This window comes from Ictidomys tridecemlineatus, chromosome 4 (genome assembly GCF_052094955.1).
Source record: "Ictidomys tridecemlineatus isolate mIctTri1 chromosome 4, mIctTri1.hap1, whole genome shotgun sequence".
Taxonomy (NCBI): domain Eukaryota; kingdom Metazoa; phylum Chordata; class Mammalia; order Rodentia; family Sciuridae; genus Ictidomys; species Ictidomys tridecemlineatus.
This window is the reverse complement of record NC_135480.1, coordinates 17,976,656-17,992,157: the sequence shown is the minus strand read 5'-3', so window position 1 is coordinate 17,992,157 and position 15,502 is coordinate 17,976,656. Positions and strand designations below refer to the sequence as shown.

Sequence of the window (15,502 nt, the reverse complement as noted above, 5' to 3'; positions counted from 1 at the left end):
TCATATTATTTTATTTCACTTCATGCTTACTTATTTTTATTCTTTCCCCATAATGTCCATCTCACATTCTTCTTAAAAAGAAAAATCAAGGATATATTGTTAATATTTTCATTATCTGGGGTTAGCTCAAGAAATTACTTTAGAAAAAAGAGAGGAAGAAGAAAAGAAGAGATGGTTTCTTGGGTTTGTACAAACTTTCAAAATGATGTAATTCATAGGGTCCAAGAGCTCTATGAGTCAATGGAATCTCAACAGTCCATTTGGATATATACTCCCAATGGTTCTTCTGTCCATCACACAGGGGCCCAACTGATCAAATCTGGAAAACTGTTAAATAAATATACGTATTGTCAATTTGATACGTTATTAACAGTACTATTTCCTGTGTTCCTTTGCACTTAATTATTGAATTTAGGGGCTATGCATGGTATGGTAGTTGTGATGTCCCAGCAAAATGGCAGCTGTCAGATTCATGAGTCTCATAGAGTGGAATATATGATAATACTGAAGTTTCCATCAGACTTCATAAACATAGGTCATTCACAAAAGTTACTGAGATAATCCCCACTGGAAGACCTCAGGGTGTCTCCTCTTGATTACTATGAGGGACATGATAAAGGTGCATGAGAACTCATTCCCCCCAATTCTGCAGATAGCAAGTCTGATCAACAACAGCATTTTGTTTCGTAGAGATATGATGACAATACTAACTGCCAGCCTTGCAGTGTTATGGCCATGGCAGATGTCACTTAATGTGTAGCCTGCACTGATGAAAAATAGTTACATCTCTTTTCATTTAAAAGTTGAAGAAATTATCTTCCCTTCAATTGTTTCTTCCTTGGACACATAAAAAGAGATGGAATTAACATTGACCATGCATGGGGGAGATTCCCTTTCATCCCTCCTTCATTGATTAATTGTTAGGTGAAGGTTAAGAAAAGATAAATATGACACATATCCAAACAGATGAAGGTCTTTATTCTTTGGGGAGAAACAAGACAATAAATTTCTCACAATAAATTGAATTTTGGATTAAATAATTTTCCCTACATGCAAAAAAGAGCATGATTATTATAAATAAGTATCAGAACTGGGCATTGTGGCTCACACCTGTAATCCCAGCAACTTTGGAGGTTGAGGCAGGAGGATTTCAATTTTGAGACAGGCCTCAACAATTTAGTAAAGTCTTAAAAAATTGAGAAAGACACTGCCTCAAAATTTTAAAAAGGATTTGTGATGTACCTCAGTGGTGGCAAAGCACTCCTGGTTTAAGTCTAATATATGTATATATCTTCTCTAGCCACTGCAGCTATAGACTTCTTTGTTCATCTTCATTTACGTGAACTGGATAAACCCTCCAGGAAGTAATATTTTCCAGATCAATATCTAAGCATCTAAGCTGGAACATACTTGATCTGTTATTATTGTACCAATTATAATTAACCTATAAGAATTAATAAAAATTCATTTTTAATTATTAAAAATTAATGGGTGGTATATAATTACATTGCATTAAATTTTTAGAAGCATTAGTTGTTAAATGAAAGAGTTAAAATATACAACATGTACATTTTTTGACATTGTCTTATTTTTTTATTGCAATGACAACTTCCAAATGAGATCGGTTAGGGCATATTTCTACCTCAGGTAGGTATATCAGTTACAATATCTCTTTCCTAAATCAGTAGATAACTACAGTTTTCATACTCTGCTCTGATAACAGTATTATAATGATTATTCTATGTGGAATCATGAAGGAAAGAATGTTACACACTGTCAATTTTGATAGCACCCTGGGGACAATCTGATCCACTTCCAATGTGCACAGTTGCAGAGACATAAAGAAACAAAAAGAGAGGGGTTGGGGTCTTCAGTCTTCAAGCTTGCAACTTGGATGACTCACACTACTCCTCATAATAAACTTTCTGCTCAAGGTGACCAGAGAGTGAAGGGTGATACAGATGACTGCATAGTGGTCATAGCCAGGGACACCAGGGTGGAAATCTTAATGGCACCGAAGAAGAGGACATAAATCTATGGATTGTACAGCCATTGTAGGAGATGATGTTCTGCTGGGTCATAATCCATTGAGAGGGGCAGCATAGAGATAAAGCAAATATTCATGAAGGAGGAAATAGTTGATATTCTGATTTTCATAACATTATTTTTTTCCTTTCTATAAAGCACAATATAAGACAATTAAAAAGCAAACCACATATTTGGCGAAAAATATTAGCAAAAAAATTCTAAATAAATCACTCTTATCCAAAATACACAAAGAATAATTAAAACTAAGCTTAAAAGTAACCTTATGAAGCTTCTCAATGTATGTCATTGGAAAATGCAAATTAAAACAAATACTACTGGACACCTAAAAAAATGTCCAAATCCAGAATAGGCAATACTAAAAACAGTGAAGGTGTATAGAAACAGAAACTCTCAGTCATTGCCTCTAAGAAAGAAAAATGGCATTGCTGCATTGAATGATTGGCAGTTCCAGTTTATTACAGTACCCTTACTATTAGATTCATTAATCACACCCCTTTATAGTCACACAACAAGCTGCAAACTTATGTCTACACAATCCTATGCATAGATACTTGTATTATTTTTTTCATAGTTGCCAAAATTTAAAGAAATCAAGAGATCTTTCAGAAGATAGGTAGATATCACAAAAAACAGATAATCTGTAGTATATCTAGATTTCATATAAAGTGCATGGACTATTATTCACTATTAAAAAGGAATAACTAGTCAAGCCATAAAAAAAAAAAAACAGGAAAATTTTAAGCACACTACTAGTAAAAGGAACCAGTACGGAAAGGTTAATATTGCATTACTTTAAGTCTATGCCCATTCTGGAAAATGTAAAACTTTAATCTATATATTACTATAAATATGTATCCATGCCATTACATTAGTCAAAAAACACAGAAAGTACAAAAGAGTGAAGCGCATTTTAAACTCATTTCCCTGAAAATGATATGTCCATGTAGTTTCATCAGTTTTAACAACTGCATCACCCTGGTGTGGGGAATGGAAATTATGAGGAAATGTTGTGTGGATCTGGGCAGGTGCTATGAGAAAGCTCTGTCACTTTTTCTCAGTTTTAAATTAAACCTTGTGCTTTAAATCTCTGCCTTTTATTGAATGTAAGTTCGATCTTAGTTAAAAATTATTTTTCAAATTAATTTATTACTCTAGTCTTAAGATATAGCTTTTATAGTTTCTATAGTTTTTATGGAAAAAGTTGGAAGACACTTCCACTGAGAACTCAATTTCCATGAATGTAAGACATAAAAATATTTTGTGAAGTATTTGTACATAATAATATCTTTGAGTACATGTTAGACATTATAAAAATTATAAGCTTTTCCATATGAAAAGAATCTTTTTAGTAAAGTAAGTGTTGTTACCCACAGAGTAGGAGAAATACTAGTAAATTTGGTGTCTAAGAAGGGATTTGTTTCCAGAATACGTAGAAAAAATAAAAGAAAGAAAGAAAGAAAAACCTTAATATTGAGAAGTAAAATAAGCCAATTAAAAATAAGAAAAATATACAAGTAAGCATTTCTTCAAAAAAGTTATACAAATGTTCAAAAGCACATGAAAATGTTTTTAACACCTTGTAGCTTTTAAGAAAGGCCAATCAAAGCCACAGTGAGATGTCACAGCCCACCCCAGAATCATAGCAGACAGAAAATATCAAGTAGCAGGCATGGTGTGGAGCAACTGGGGCCCTCAAACATTGCCAGTGGAAACATAGAACATGATTTCCACTCTGAAAATCAGCTTGATATTTCCTCAACAGTTTGATATTTCCACACATGTAGTCATGGTATGAACAGCAGAACATCATCTCCTACAGTGGCTGCAAAGCCCAGAGATTTATGTCCTCTTCTTTGGTGCCACCAAGATTTCCACTCTGAAGTCCCTGGTTATGACCACTATGACATACATTGAGAAAAAAAAAAAGTTTGATATTTCCACATATGTTGTCATGGTATGACCTTGCAATTCCATTCTTAAGGAAACACCCAAGAAAAATGATCATACCTTTGCATAAAAACTTATACACCATGCTCCCAGCAGCATTAATCAAAATAATAAATAATGAACATAGAAATCATATACCAACCACCTGATACATGTAATATTATTTGACAATAAAAGGATATAAATACAGCTAACATGCATAAAAATTTTAAGTAAATGATGGTTAAAGAAGTGTGTTACTAAAGGCCATATATTCTATGATTCTTTTTTGGTAAACATCTAGAAGGCAAACATATAGTGGCAGAGAAATTAGGGTTTGCTAATAGCTGGGCAAAATACTGGTTGTGAGGAATGAATGGTCCTTGCTAATGCCATGAGTTTCTCTTTGCAGAATGAATAATGTTCTAAACTTAGATGATGTTGATTGCTGCACAACTCTGTGTTTTAAGTGTCCTTAAATTGCATACTTTGAGTGAATTCTATGCTATATGAATTCAATCTTAATGAAGCTTCAAAGATATATAAATGTTAAACCTAGTGAACACTTCTATAGAACAGTATAGAAGGCAGTAAAACAACTATCATTAAAAGTGTCTTATGGGCTGGGGTTGTGGCTCAGTGGTAGAGTGCTTGCCTAGCATGTTTGAGGCACTGGATTCAATCCTCAGTACCACATAAAAATAAATGAACAAAGTAAAGGTATTGTGTCCATCAACAACTAAAAAAAAAAATTAAATTAAAAAAAGTCTCTTACCAGGAGTGAAATATTCTGTTAAATTTGTTATCTATCAAAGTAATAAATTAATTTGAAAAATAATTTTTAAGTAAGATCAAAATTACATTCAATAAAAGAATTCTTAATTATCATTATTATAATTCAAAAGATCAACTTTTTATTTTATAATTTAATACACATAATTCATACTGACTAGCTCTTAGTAAGTTTTACTTTTGGGAGATGAACCATATGTAGCATGAGTCAAGGTCACCTGCTTTTATTCTGTAACATGGTGCCACATGGTCTACAGCAAAGACTTCTGCTTCAGCTGTCAAGCAGAGGTCACAGTGCTGCTCAGGAGGGGAAATTTTCATATTTGCTGCTGGAGAAACCCAAGTTTCTGTTGTCCCAAGGAACGTAGCACCCAAGGAGTTGTGGAGTTTGAAGTTAGGGCTCAAACCTCTGTCCTTACAGATCCATATTTATCTGAAAAGCCCCAAATTTCTGGCCTTGAAAGTACCAGGAATTTTTTTTTCCTACTTCTGAGTAGTAGCGTTTATGTTTAATTTCCATGAAAGCTACATGGTGACTGATCGAAAGAGTACGCGTGGATTCTAAAAATTGTAGCCTTAGCATTATCTTGTAGAGTATATTCCAGAGATGGAAAGGACATATATAGGTGAAAAGACCTGAAATCTTTTTTTGCTAGGGGCAGAGGGTGGGTGCCAGAGATTGAACTCAGGAGGCACTCGACCACTGAGGTATATCCACAGCCCTATTTTATATTTTATTTAGAGAAAGGTGAGAGGACCAGAAGTCTTATTTTAAAAAAATATATTTATTTAGTTGTAGATGAACACACAGTATCTTTTTGTATTTTTATGTGGTGCTGAGGATTGAACCCAGTGCCTCACACATGTGAGGCAAGCACTCTACCACTGAGCTACAGCCTCAGCCCCCAGAAGTCTTGAATCTCCAAACTACCTGAAATTTTAGACTATTGTAGTCAGGTTCTCTGCCATTCCCCAAAACAATAGCTTTCCTTTGACTGAATGCACAATGAGTTCACCTGGAAGAAGGTCTCCAAAGATTGATGTTTATTCTTCTTCCAAAATGGTACCATAGCCCTTCAATACCTACAAGCCAAAATATAGAGCCAAATACCACCATGATACAAGGAAAGCCCTTTGTGTGAAAAGAGATAGCTTCACCACAAAAGAATAGCTAAATTCACTAATGTGAACTGTGCATGTACCGAGAACATGATTCTTGGGATTTTTGGACTTGATTGTCTGGCTAACTCTAATTGAATAGGGAGGCTATTGAATAGGCTGTGTTTTTCAAAAAGTCTCCATGGGCATCAATCTTCTTGAAACTTAGACAAAATTACAAGTTATAACAAATTATATGAACAGGTCCTTCCTCAGGGAAAGAAAAGATTGAGAAGACTTCATGTACCAGAGTGGTGCTGTACTGGGGCAAAGGGAACATCATAACTTTGAGGACAATTGTATATGATACCTAATTTATTTCAGATAGGAAAAGACTTAAAGTGCTATCATAATTCTCCAAATAAATTGGAAGTATGTGAAGGACATATCATAAATTGTCCTTTTGTATAAGATTTTCTCAGAGTAAGTTTTATTAGTTAGTAAACCTGTAATATTATTATTATTTATGTTATATATTTAATTACATATAAATAATAATAACACCTGAATAAATCTCATGCTGTGACTTTAATTTTAGAAGCATCTACATAAAAGATAAGAGAAAAAATTAGACACACACCAATATTGCCAGGAATTTCAGAGATGAAAGATATCACAATAGATTTAAAATATAAAAGTTTTCCAAATTATTGTCCATTAAATGATCTGACTAATGAAAAACAACAAACAAATAAAACAAAACAAAACAAGAACAAATAACAACAACAACAAAAAAAAAAAACCCAAAGAACATCTATTCTCTCCATATGATATTCTAAGTCCATCTCCTTTCTTAAATTCTGAAAATTCTTTTTTCTTTCTTGATATCAGACATAAAAGGAATTATCATATTTTATAATGATCATTATAAAGACAGCATGGTTTGGTAGCTGTGTCCTTCTTTAGGAAACAAATATATTTTAATAGAGATCCCTCTGGTAAAGAATTCCCAAGCACTTCTTTTTGAGATTTACATTGCTATACATACAATAAATCAATACAAAAAGTATGTTGTTCAGTTTAATTCTTTTAAAAAACTTGTTTCCAAAATAAAAATCACAATGTGATTACACTGCACACAATATATTTATCAGAATTATTTAAATTAATTTTATACCCAACTGATGATGTATTCAAGTTGTTAGAAATATCAAGGTGGATGAATAACTATTTTTCTGATTTTTCTTTTTAATGAACTAGTAGAACTGCACACATTTAGCATGTATTCATCGTGTTTTATATTATAAAGTGTGGAATAACTAAATCCAGCAAGACAACACTAGCTTTAACTTCACATACTCATCATTTCATGGGGAGAACATTAGAGAACTACTCTCTTGGCCTTTTGAGAACACAGTCTATTGTCATTAATTATAGTCACCATGTTGTACAATGAATCTCTTGAACTTTTTCATTCTACCCAGTGAAATTTTGTATCCTTTCACTATCTTCTCCCCAGCTCCACTCGCACAACTGCCCCACCCCTGGCAATCACCATTCCACTCTACCTCCATTAAGTCAACACATTTCTTGAAACTTGCAAAGTATTTTCATGGTTACATTGTCCCCTTCATGTTAAAAGTCTTTGTAATTCTCCAAATGATACTCTTTGCAAATGTGCAGGGTAAAAGATTCCTCATCATGAGTTATGGCCTTAAGTTAGGTAGGAACACAGATAAGAAAATGGATGTTCCTGATGTGCAATTAGTTATTCCTCTCTGAGCGTGAGGCATGTAAATAACATTCAGGGGTTTGTTTCAGCTTTCAAACTAAATGACCTCATCACATGTGGGTATCCTCATCCTAGGAAAGAAGAAAGGCTATCACACTAAGAAGCAAGCTCACAACACACACACAGACATACAAGGAAAATGAATGTGGTGTTGGACAAATAAATCAGTTTAACTGTGGTAATTATTTTATTATTGAATGTATGTATCAAATCATCACATAATATACTATGAATATACACAATTTTAATTTGTCAATTATACTGCTATAAAACTGGGGCATAAGAACAAGTAAAACTGGCTGAAAATTGGAATGTAAGTTCCAATGTGATCTAATTTATTATTGTTAATCCTCATAATTTATCTAAAAAAAATATCGGGGTAAAAGAGAATTGATCCAGGCATTGTTAGTATTATATTCTTCATTTATATGATCCATGGAAAAAAATAGTGGGAAAGAGGCAGGCTGTGTACTTAGGTTTAAATATGTGTGTGTATGTGTGTGTGTGTGTGTGTGTGTGTGTGTGTGTGTGTGTGTGTGTGTATGTTCATTACTGATGAGAAAACTCAGGGGTGCAATAGCACAGAGCTACATTCCCAGCCCTTTCATTTTTTTGAGACAGTGTCTCATTAACTTGTAGAGGTTGGCTTCAGACTAGTGATGCTCCTGCCTTGGCTTTACAAGTAGCTGATATTACAGGTGTACACCATTTATAATCATTTAATATCTGGATATAACGGTTAGAAACCAGAACATTCTGTCTCTCATGTCCATTATTTGTAGCTTAACTTTTTACATTATATCTTTCAAGGTACCTCACTGTGTTTTCGAGGTTATATATTTTGACAGTAATATTCTTGAAAGAGCAAGGTTGGTGGTGTTATACAAAAGTCCATCCCACAACTCATGGTTAATTAAAACAAAAAAGAAAAACATTTAATACTTTTGATGTTTCATTGGGAAGATGGGATTCAGATGACGTCGTCTGATGTGGCTGTGCTTAATTCCAGATCCCAAGGTGGGCCCAGGTTTCCCCAGGTAGCTTTTCTTTCTCATGCATAATGTAGCAATGTTCTCTTAGTTAGACTGAAAAACTGCTTACCATACAAGAACTGGACTCAACAGAACACTGAAAAATGAAGCATTCTCACTCAGAAAACATGAAACACTTTAATTCTAGATCCTCTTGCATGTGATACCTGTTTTCGTTTCTGGATGTATTTGAGAAAAGGATGGCATGTGGAAGAACATTAAAACTATGCTTATATATTTCACTGAGCCTTGCTTGGAAAAGAGCCTCCATTGGTTTGTGCTACTCCAGGGGAAAGGAGCAAAGCCACTGAACAGAAGAGATAGAAAGAAAAACTTTAGTATTTTAAAAATTAGAATGATTTCCATCTTTTCATCCAAAAAGTTTACAACAAAAGTCATGTCTGCAATTGTGTGACAGCCAGGCTGTCATACTCCAGGGTGGAGGTCCAAACAGTGGTCCTGCATCCACAGAATCAAATGCTCTGTTGACCAGTTGCTTTCAATAGTCTGGGGAGAGTGAGTTCTTGTGATTCTTATTCATCTTCTTAGGAATTACAGAAGACTCTCTGAGCTCCTCTGATGGGGATTGACTCACAGAAACTTTTGTGTGAACAAGGATGTTTATAAGTCACGTATGGAAACTTGAGTCCTCTTTCATGTGTTCTACTTTATCTTGGTAAAGCACAAATTAGGAAACTGAAACTTTTCCAGGGGCATCAGCATTCTGATATCACAAATACACCCACGGTATTATTCCATTAAAGGAAATAATAATAATATTCCACTAATGGAAAGACCAGTATAGAAAAAAGTTAGCAAATAGAAAACATATATTTATAAGCAAGTTTTCTAAATTCAATTCAGTTTTAGCAGAACAGATGCTGCTGTTTGAATTCCATTCATGCATACATCTCTTGTTTTCTAAGTACAATAAGAATCATCTATTCTCAGATTTTTTAATCTAAGTATGCAGATGTTCCATTGACTGCATGAAAATAACTAGAGAGTATAGTTAAAAATACACATATCTGCATAGCTCATGTTTCTGGTTAAATAAGTCAAATGCTTATAGTACAGTTTGTTATATTTCCAGAAAACCCCACAAGGTGACATTAATGATCAACAATCATCAAGAGCACAAATATAGTTTTCATTTCACAGTTGATCTAACAGAGGCACATAGAAGCCCAGTGCATGTTTCTCAATGTTTCTCAGGATATTCCCATGGATATGCATAGTTTTAAAGCAATTCTTATATTTCAATATAGCTACTTATACAGATGTCTTGCAGATTTGTAATATTTCCATCTTTATTTTTGTGCATTCAACCACATCACATATGACTTTTGAGCACCATATATTTACATCTTTGCCATAAGTAAAGCATATACTCCACCACAACCAAAACACAAACCTAAATTGAAACAGCATCTGCACTATTAGATTTATGTATGTGACAAGGAAACAATGGCAGAGAGACAAGCACTGATATGTTTATTTATCATAAAGGATAATGCTCAGGTCATGGCTCACATTGAAGGAGAAATCTACCACAAGGGTACATAAAAGTTAACGTTAAGAAAAGAATATCTGTCCAGTATGGGTCCCTAAGGGACCCAGAAGTGGAAATAGTGTTAGTCCAGTCAATGACAAATGTCCCACTGTATTCAGTAAAGATGTTTTTTCAAATGTTATAGGAATCATGGTTTCCAGCATTTAATTAGGTTGTATTTTCACTTGTGACTGTATTAGGTTTTATTTTCACAGTAGCCTTATTCTCATTGGTGGTTTTTTTTTTTCATTCATTTTCTTGAGTTTGGCTGGTAGTTACTTTATAGCTTGTACAGATGACAAGCAAATTTCAGAGTCAGAAGCAGCAAGTTAGTGAGATGGTACAGTTGGTCAGGGCCAGAGACAGTAGCGTGGTGTAAAGAAAATCAAACCTAAAAATGGCAAACATTTTTCACCAAGACTAACAGATGAAAGCATTTTTTTTTGTCTTTCAAGATTGTATTTTATCTCTAACTTTCTGAAGACAACTCTGCTACCATTCCAATTTTACTAGGCAGAGTTTTCACAGTTTTGTGAGACTTACATCTAAATTCATTAGCTAAGATTTGATATTTTTATGATTTCTATCGTTCACCCCAATCTGTGCATTATTGATTCTTTAATCTGTACCAAACATAGTTTTAAATGCCAGAAATAATTTTATATATTTCATAGTAATTTTGTAATCACTTAGAGAAAATGATAAAAGAAAAAGAGCAACTGGAGAAAACAATGACACTTACTCTGATGATATTGAGATTCTGTGCATATTCCAACTCCTGTGTCTTTGGATATTTAGAACATTATCTGATTATGAAATAGTAAATATAATGATCACGGTAAAGAATACCTTAATTCTGTGCAATATGTATTTTTCTCACTTATTACTTCTGAAAATTCTTTGATGTTATTACTTGATTCACTGAAGATATGAGTTAACTAAGGTAAGGCTGACCACATTTAAGATCATCCAGTTTAAATTATTATTTCCAGCTATTTGCTGTTGGCATTCCAGAAAATCTTCTTGACCCATATTTTTTTCATGGCATTCTTTACTTCTGCATTTCTCAGTGTGTAAATCATGGGATTTAGCATGGGAGTGATAATGGTGTAAAATACAGCCACCATCTTATCTTCTGCAAATGTAACATCAGGGCGCATGTACGTGAAAGTACAAGGACCAAAAAAGATGATGACCACCGCAATGTGGGCTCCACAGGTGGACAGAGCTTTGCGTCTTCCTTCTGCTGACTGCTTCCTCAGAGACACCAGAATAGTAGTATAGGAGATGAGCAAGACCACAAAGCTCCCCAGAGTGACGGTACCACTGTTGGCTGTCACAACTCCACCGATAATATGTGTGTCTGTGCAGGCAAGTTTGAGCACAGGGCGGACATCACAGAAGTAGTGATCAATCTCATTGGGTCCACAGAAGGGTAGCTGAACTACTAGAGATATGGGGATAATAGTGTGGATGAGCCCACCTACCCAGGTCCCCAGCAGCATTTTATTGCACTTCTCCCTGTCCATGATGGTCATATAGTGCAGGGGTTTACAGATGGCCACATAACGATCATAGGCCATTACTATAAGAATGAAGATCTCAGTGCTTCCAAAGAAATGCACCCCAAAGAGTTGCAATATGCACCCCTCATATGAGATAGTTTTGTTCTTTGATAACAGGTCAACAATCGTCTTGGGTGCTGTAGCTGAAGAGAAGCAAATGTCCACAAAAGATAAGGAGTTGAGGAAGAAATACATGGGAGACTTCAGAAGGTTCCCCATAAAAATGGTCAGCATGATGAGGAGGTTTCCCAGAAGAATGACTGCATAAAAGAATAAGAACACCACAAAGCAGACTCCTTCAACCTCTGGATTCTGGGAGAGGCCCCAGAAAATAAATTCAGTTACATTATTTATTTTTTCCATGTAATGAATCAAGTAGGCCAAGTGACCAACACAGTTAAATTATCTGAAAGAAAGACATCAGAAAGACTATTAGCATTTATTTCTAACTCAAGATAAATTAATGATCACACAGTTAAAAATGGAAAAATGAGTACTGACTGCAGATTGACATGAACACATAAATTTTAGTGTTTCTTTTCTCATAATTTACATCAACAATATATATCAGAGTTATTCATTTCACATGATGGAGCAGAGAACAGAGAGACAAAGCAAATTCCTGAAGTAACACATCTAACCAAGGTTCTCACATACCTAACCTTTTCCTAAGGTTAACTTATATCATTTTGGGTAAACATTTAGTTAGTTTTCTTTCTGTAAAAGACACACAATGAGATTTAAAGCAACCCTTTGTCTAGAGGCAAGGTTTCCTGTGCTTTGGTGATAGAAATACAAACATGCCCACATGATTTCTTCTGAATACAGCCACATCTGGTCACTACATACACCCAAGGGTCCAGATTGGGTGACTTCTGCAGGCTCCATTTCAGATATCTGTGTGTGAATTTATGGACTCTGGGCTCAAACTCTTGCAATGTGGAGTGTCTGAGGGTTTACCAGGATTTACTATGGCTTTATTTATTACTAAACTTTTGTGCAGTAACTGAAAACAAATTCCCTGAAACTGAAAAATATGGGAAAAAAAAACAAAAATGCAGGAGTGGCTCTTTTGTGACAATATTCCTCATGTATCCTTCCAAGTGTTCAAATCTCATGCTAGAATATTTTACTTCTCTCCTTTTGGGTGAATATAACATTCCAGGAAGAGGTTGTCCTTTAGTGAAATGCATGATGTTTAATGTAAGTGTATAAACCTTCCATGTTGGAATTTCAGACACACTAGTGAGGTCACTTTTATGTTTTGGTGGAAAAGGCATACAGAGGATTTTTCATTTGGGAGTCTCCAAGGTTCTTTATTAACTCAAGGCACAGATATGAATGTTTCTTCTCGTTATAGATTGTCCCCCTGCAATCTGATCCCCTTAACATCTATCTGGCTTGTTGCTTCCTACTGCTAATAACTCTGTGCTCTCAGGTAGCCTTTTGCAGGAATAATGTGTCAGGCATTGTCAGCTTTTTGACAACTACAGGTTTCATCAGATCTGTGTACTAGAGATCCTAGAGTATAGTCATCACAGGTCTGCTTACTTTTGTGCATTACCAAATAGTAACACTTATGGTAATAATAGTAATAACAATATTGCAAATCAGATTTAGAATCAGCCACATCCTGTGCTTCACAGATCCTTTCCCTGTTGTTTTTCTTGCTGAACTTAGAAAAGAGTAGTACTCTCCACAGAGAGCAATTAATTTTACAATAAATAATAGCAGTTTTCAACAGCTGTGAATAATGTTGCTTGCTTCTGTTGTAGAAGAAAATGAGCATTCACACATTATCCTGGGATCTGTTCCCTTCTGTTCATTCTACAAAGTCCTAGAAAAATTGTTCTATCTTCTGAAATTAAGACCTATCTCAATGTAATCCATTCTCCCCTTTCTGATAATTTCTAATGTGATAAAGTCTCACTGTCCTTTGAAATGATTGAAATGTTTTATTCACATCCATGCTACTCTAGCTCTTGTTTGTGCACAGATGAACTTTATTATTTATCATCTAAATTTAATTTCTCTATAACTCCTTAGAATAGTTTCTTCCAACTATATTAGAGATGTTAAAATATAGCCAATGCACCAAATTCCCCTATGTTACCAAATAGTATATTAGTTATAGAAGAAAAGAATCTCACCGTATTTTCCAGAGCTTGTATTTGTCTTTACTTTTCTGTGTCTTCCTAATATAATTTGGATGCAGATTCTAATTGAAATAAGGGTGACACCAGAGGAATTGCTTTGTGAATAATCAGTTCCAGAGAACATCTGATCACCTAAACTCAAAGCCTGTAAGAAAGTCAGAGTTCCTTCTTAAAGGTTTTTTAACCCAATGGAATCATCTGATCTGCAATATCTTTGATAAGAATTGTTTTTCCTCTGCTTATAAAGTTATTCTAGAAGGGATGATGCAATATGGTAATGACCTTAGGGAAAGTTTTCCCCAAAACCTTTCATCATAATTAAAACCAAATCACATGTCTAAAGAGAGAGGCCATGTACTGAATTCTTTTCAATTATTTGTAAAACTAAAAGTGACTTTGCTTCATTTTAAGTTCAGTTGACTCTTACATTTAGAACTGTTAACCTTAATTACAAAGCAATTCATCAAGCATAAGTAATTCTAGGATTGCACATTGTTCTTTGAAGTAATGACTCTTGATATATACATACAATAGAATATTTCATTTAAAAGGTATTAAAATATGCATTTTGTGGATTGAAGTTGAATTACTCTTTAATAAATTCTCTTAGAAAGGAAAGATGAGATTTCATAGTACTTTGGAGGTTCACTTCTTTTCTTCTTAAAGGGATATATGCTAGTTTCCAGAGAAAAAACTGAGGTGAGATACACACCTAGGATGAACTGTAGTATGAGCTATAATTTCTTTAGTTTTTAAGTTTAAATCATTAAGGTTAACTCATGCCTTATTCCTTTTATTTTCTTTCCCATCATTTTTGTCTATTTTTTATTGCCCCAGAAGACCCTATCTTATATTTTTGTTGTTGGTCAATAACAAAAAAAAATGTAAAAGAGATCTTGTTCATATTCTTATCATCTGGTTTTAGCAGAGAAATTGACTAAAAAAAAGAGCAAAGGAAAAACATCAAGAAGCAAAGGTGTGATGGTTTAATGTTTGCACAACCTTTCAAATGGAATAGTTTTTAAAGCATAATAGCTCTGTGAGCCAATAGAAACCAAAGAGTCCATTTGGAAATATACTCCTAAGAGTTCTGCTGTTCATCACACAGAGGCTACAACTGATGACATTTAGAAGAATGTGTAATAAACATGTGTCATCAATTTGATTCATTTTATTCACATCACTGTTTCCCACATATCTTAGCATTATATTCTTGAGTTTGGGGGCTATTCATGATATTAAATTTTTAGTGTCCATATGAAGGCAGCAGTTGTTAGATCCAGGAGTCTCTGCCAAGAAGTGGAACATGTGAGACTATTCAGGTTTGCATGAGTGGCTTCATAAACTTACAAAACTTTTGATTACAAAGGTTCCTGAGCCGGTACCAATTGGAAGAGCTCATGGTGACTCCTGTTGATTACTATGAAAGACATGACCAAGATTCATGAGAACTGAGGCTCTCCAATTCTAATGAAAGCCTAACTCACAAAAGCATTAGATTTCAAAGATATACGACTATAAGACTGATTGCAATCCCTGTA

The 15,502-nt window shown here is 34.4% G+C and overlaps 1 protein-coding gene across 1 annotated transcript; it reads right to left on the bottom strand.

Moving 5' to 3' along the window:
- Positions 1–11,232: 11,232 nt before the first annotated feature.
- On the bottom strand, positions 11,233–12,168 carry LOC101972307 (olfactory receptor 4S2). Its single transcript, XM_005330056.2, has one exon. It carries the CDS (start codon positions 12,166–12,168, stop codon positions 11,233–11,235), a length of 936 nt encoding a protein of 311 aa, XP_005330113.2.
- Positions 12,169–15,502: the final 3,334 nt, after the last annotated feature.

Bases quoted from the DNA above. Each gene is read 5' to 3' on its own strand.
- LOC101972307 (XM_005330056.2), bottom strand. From the start codon at position 12,168: ATGGAAAAAATAAATAATGTAACTGAATTTATTTTCTGGGGCCTCTCC.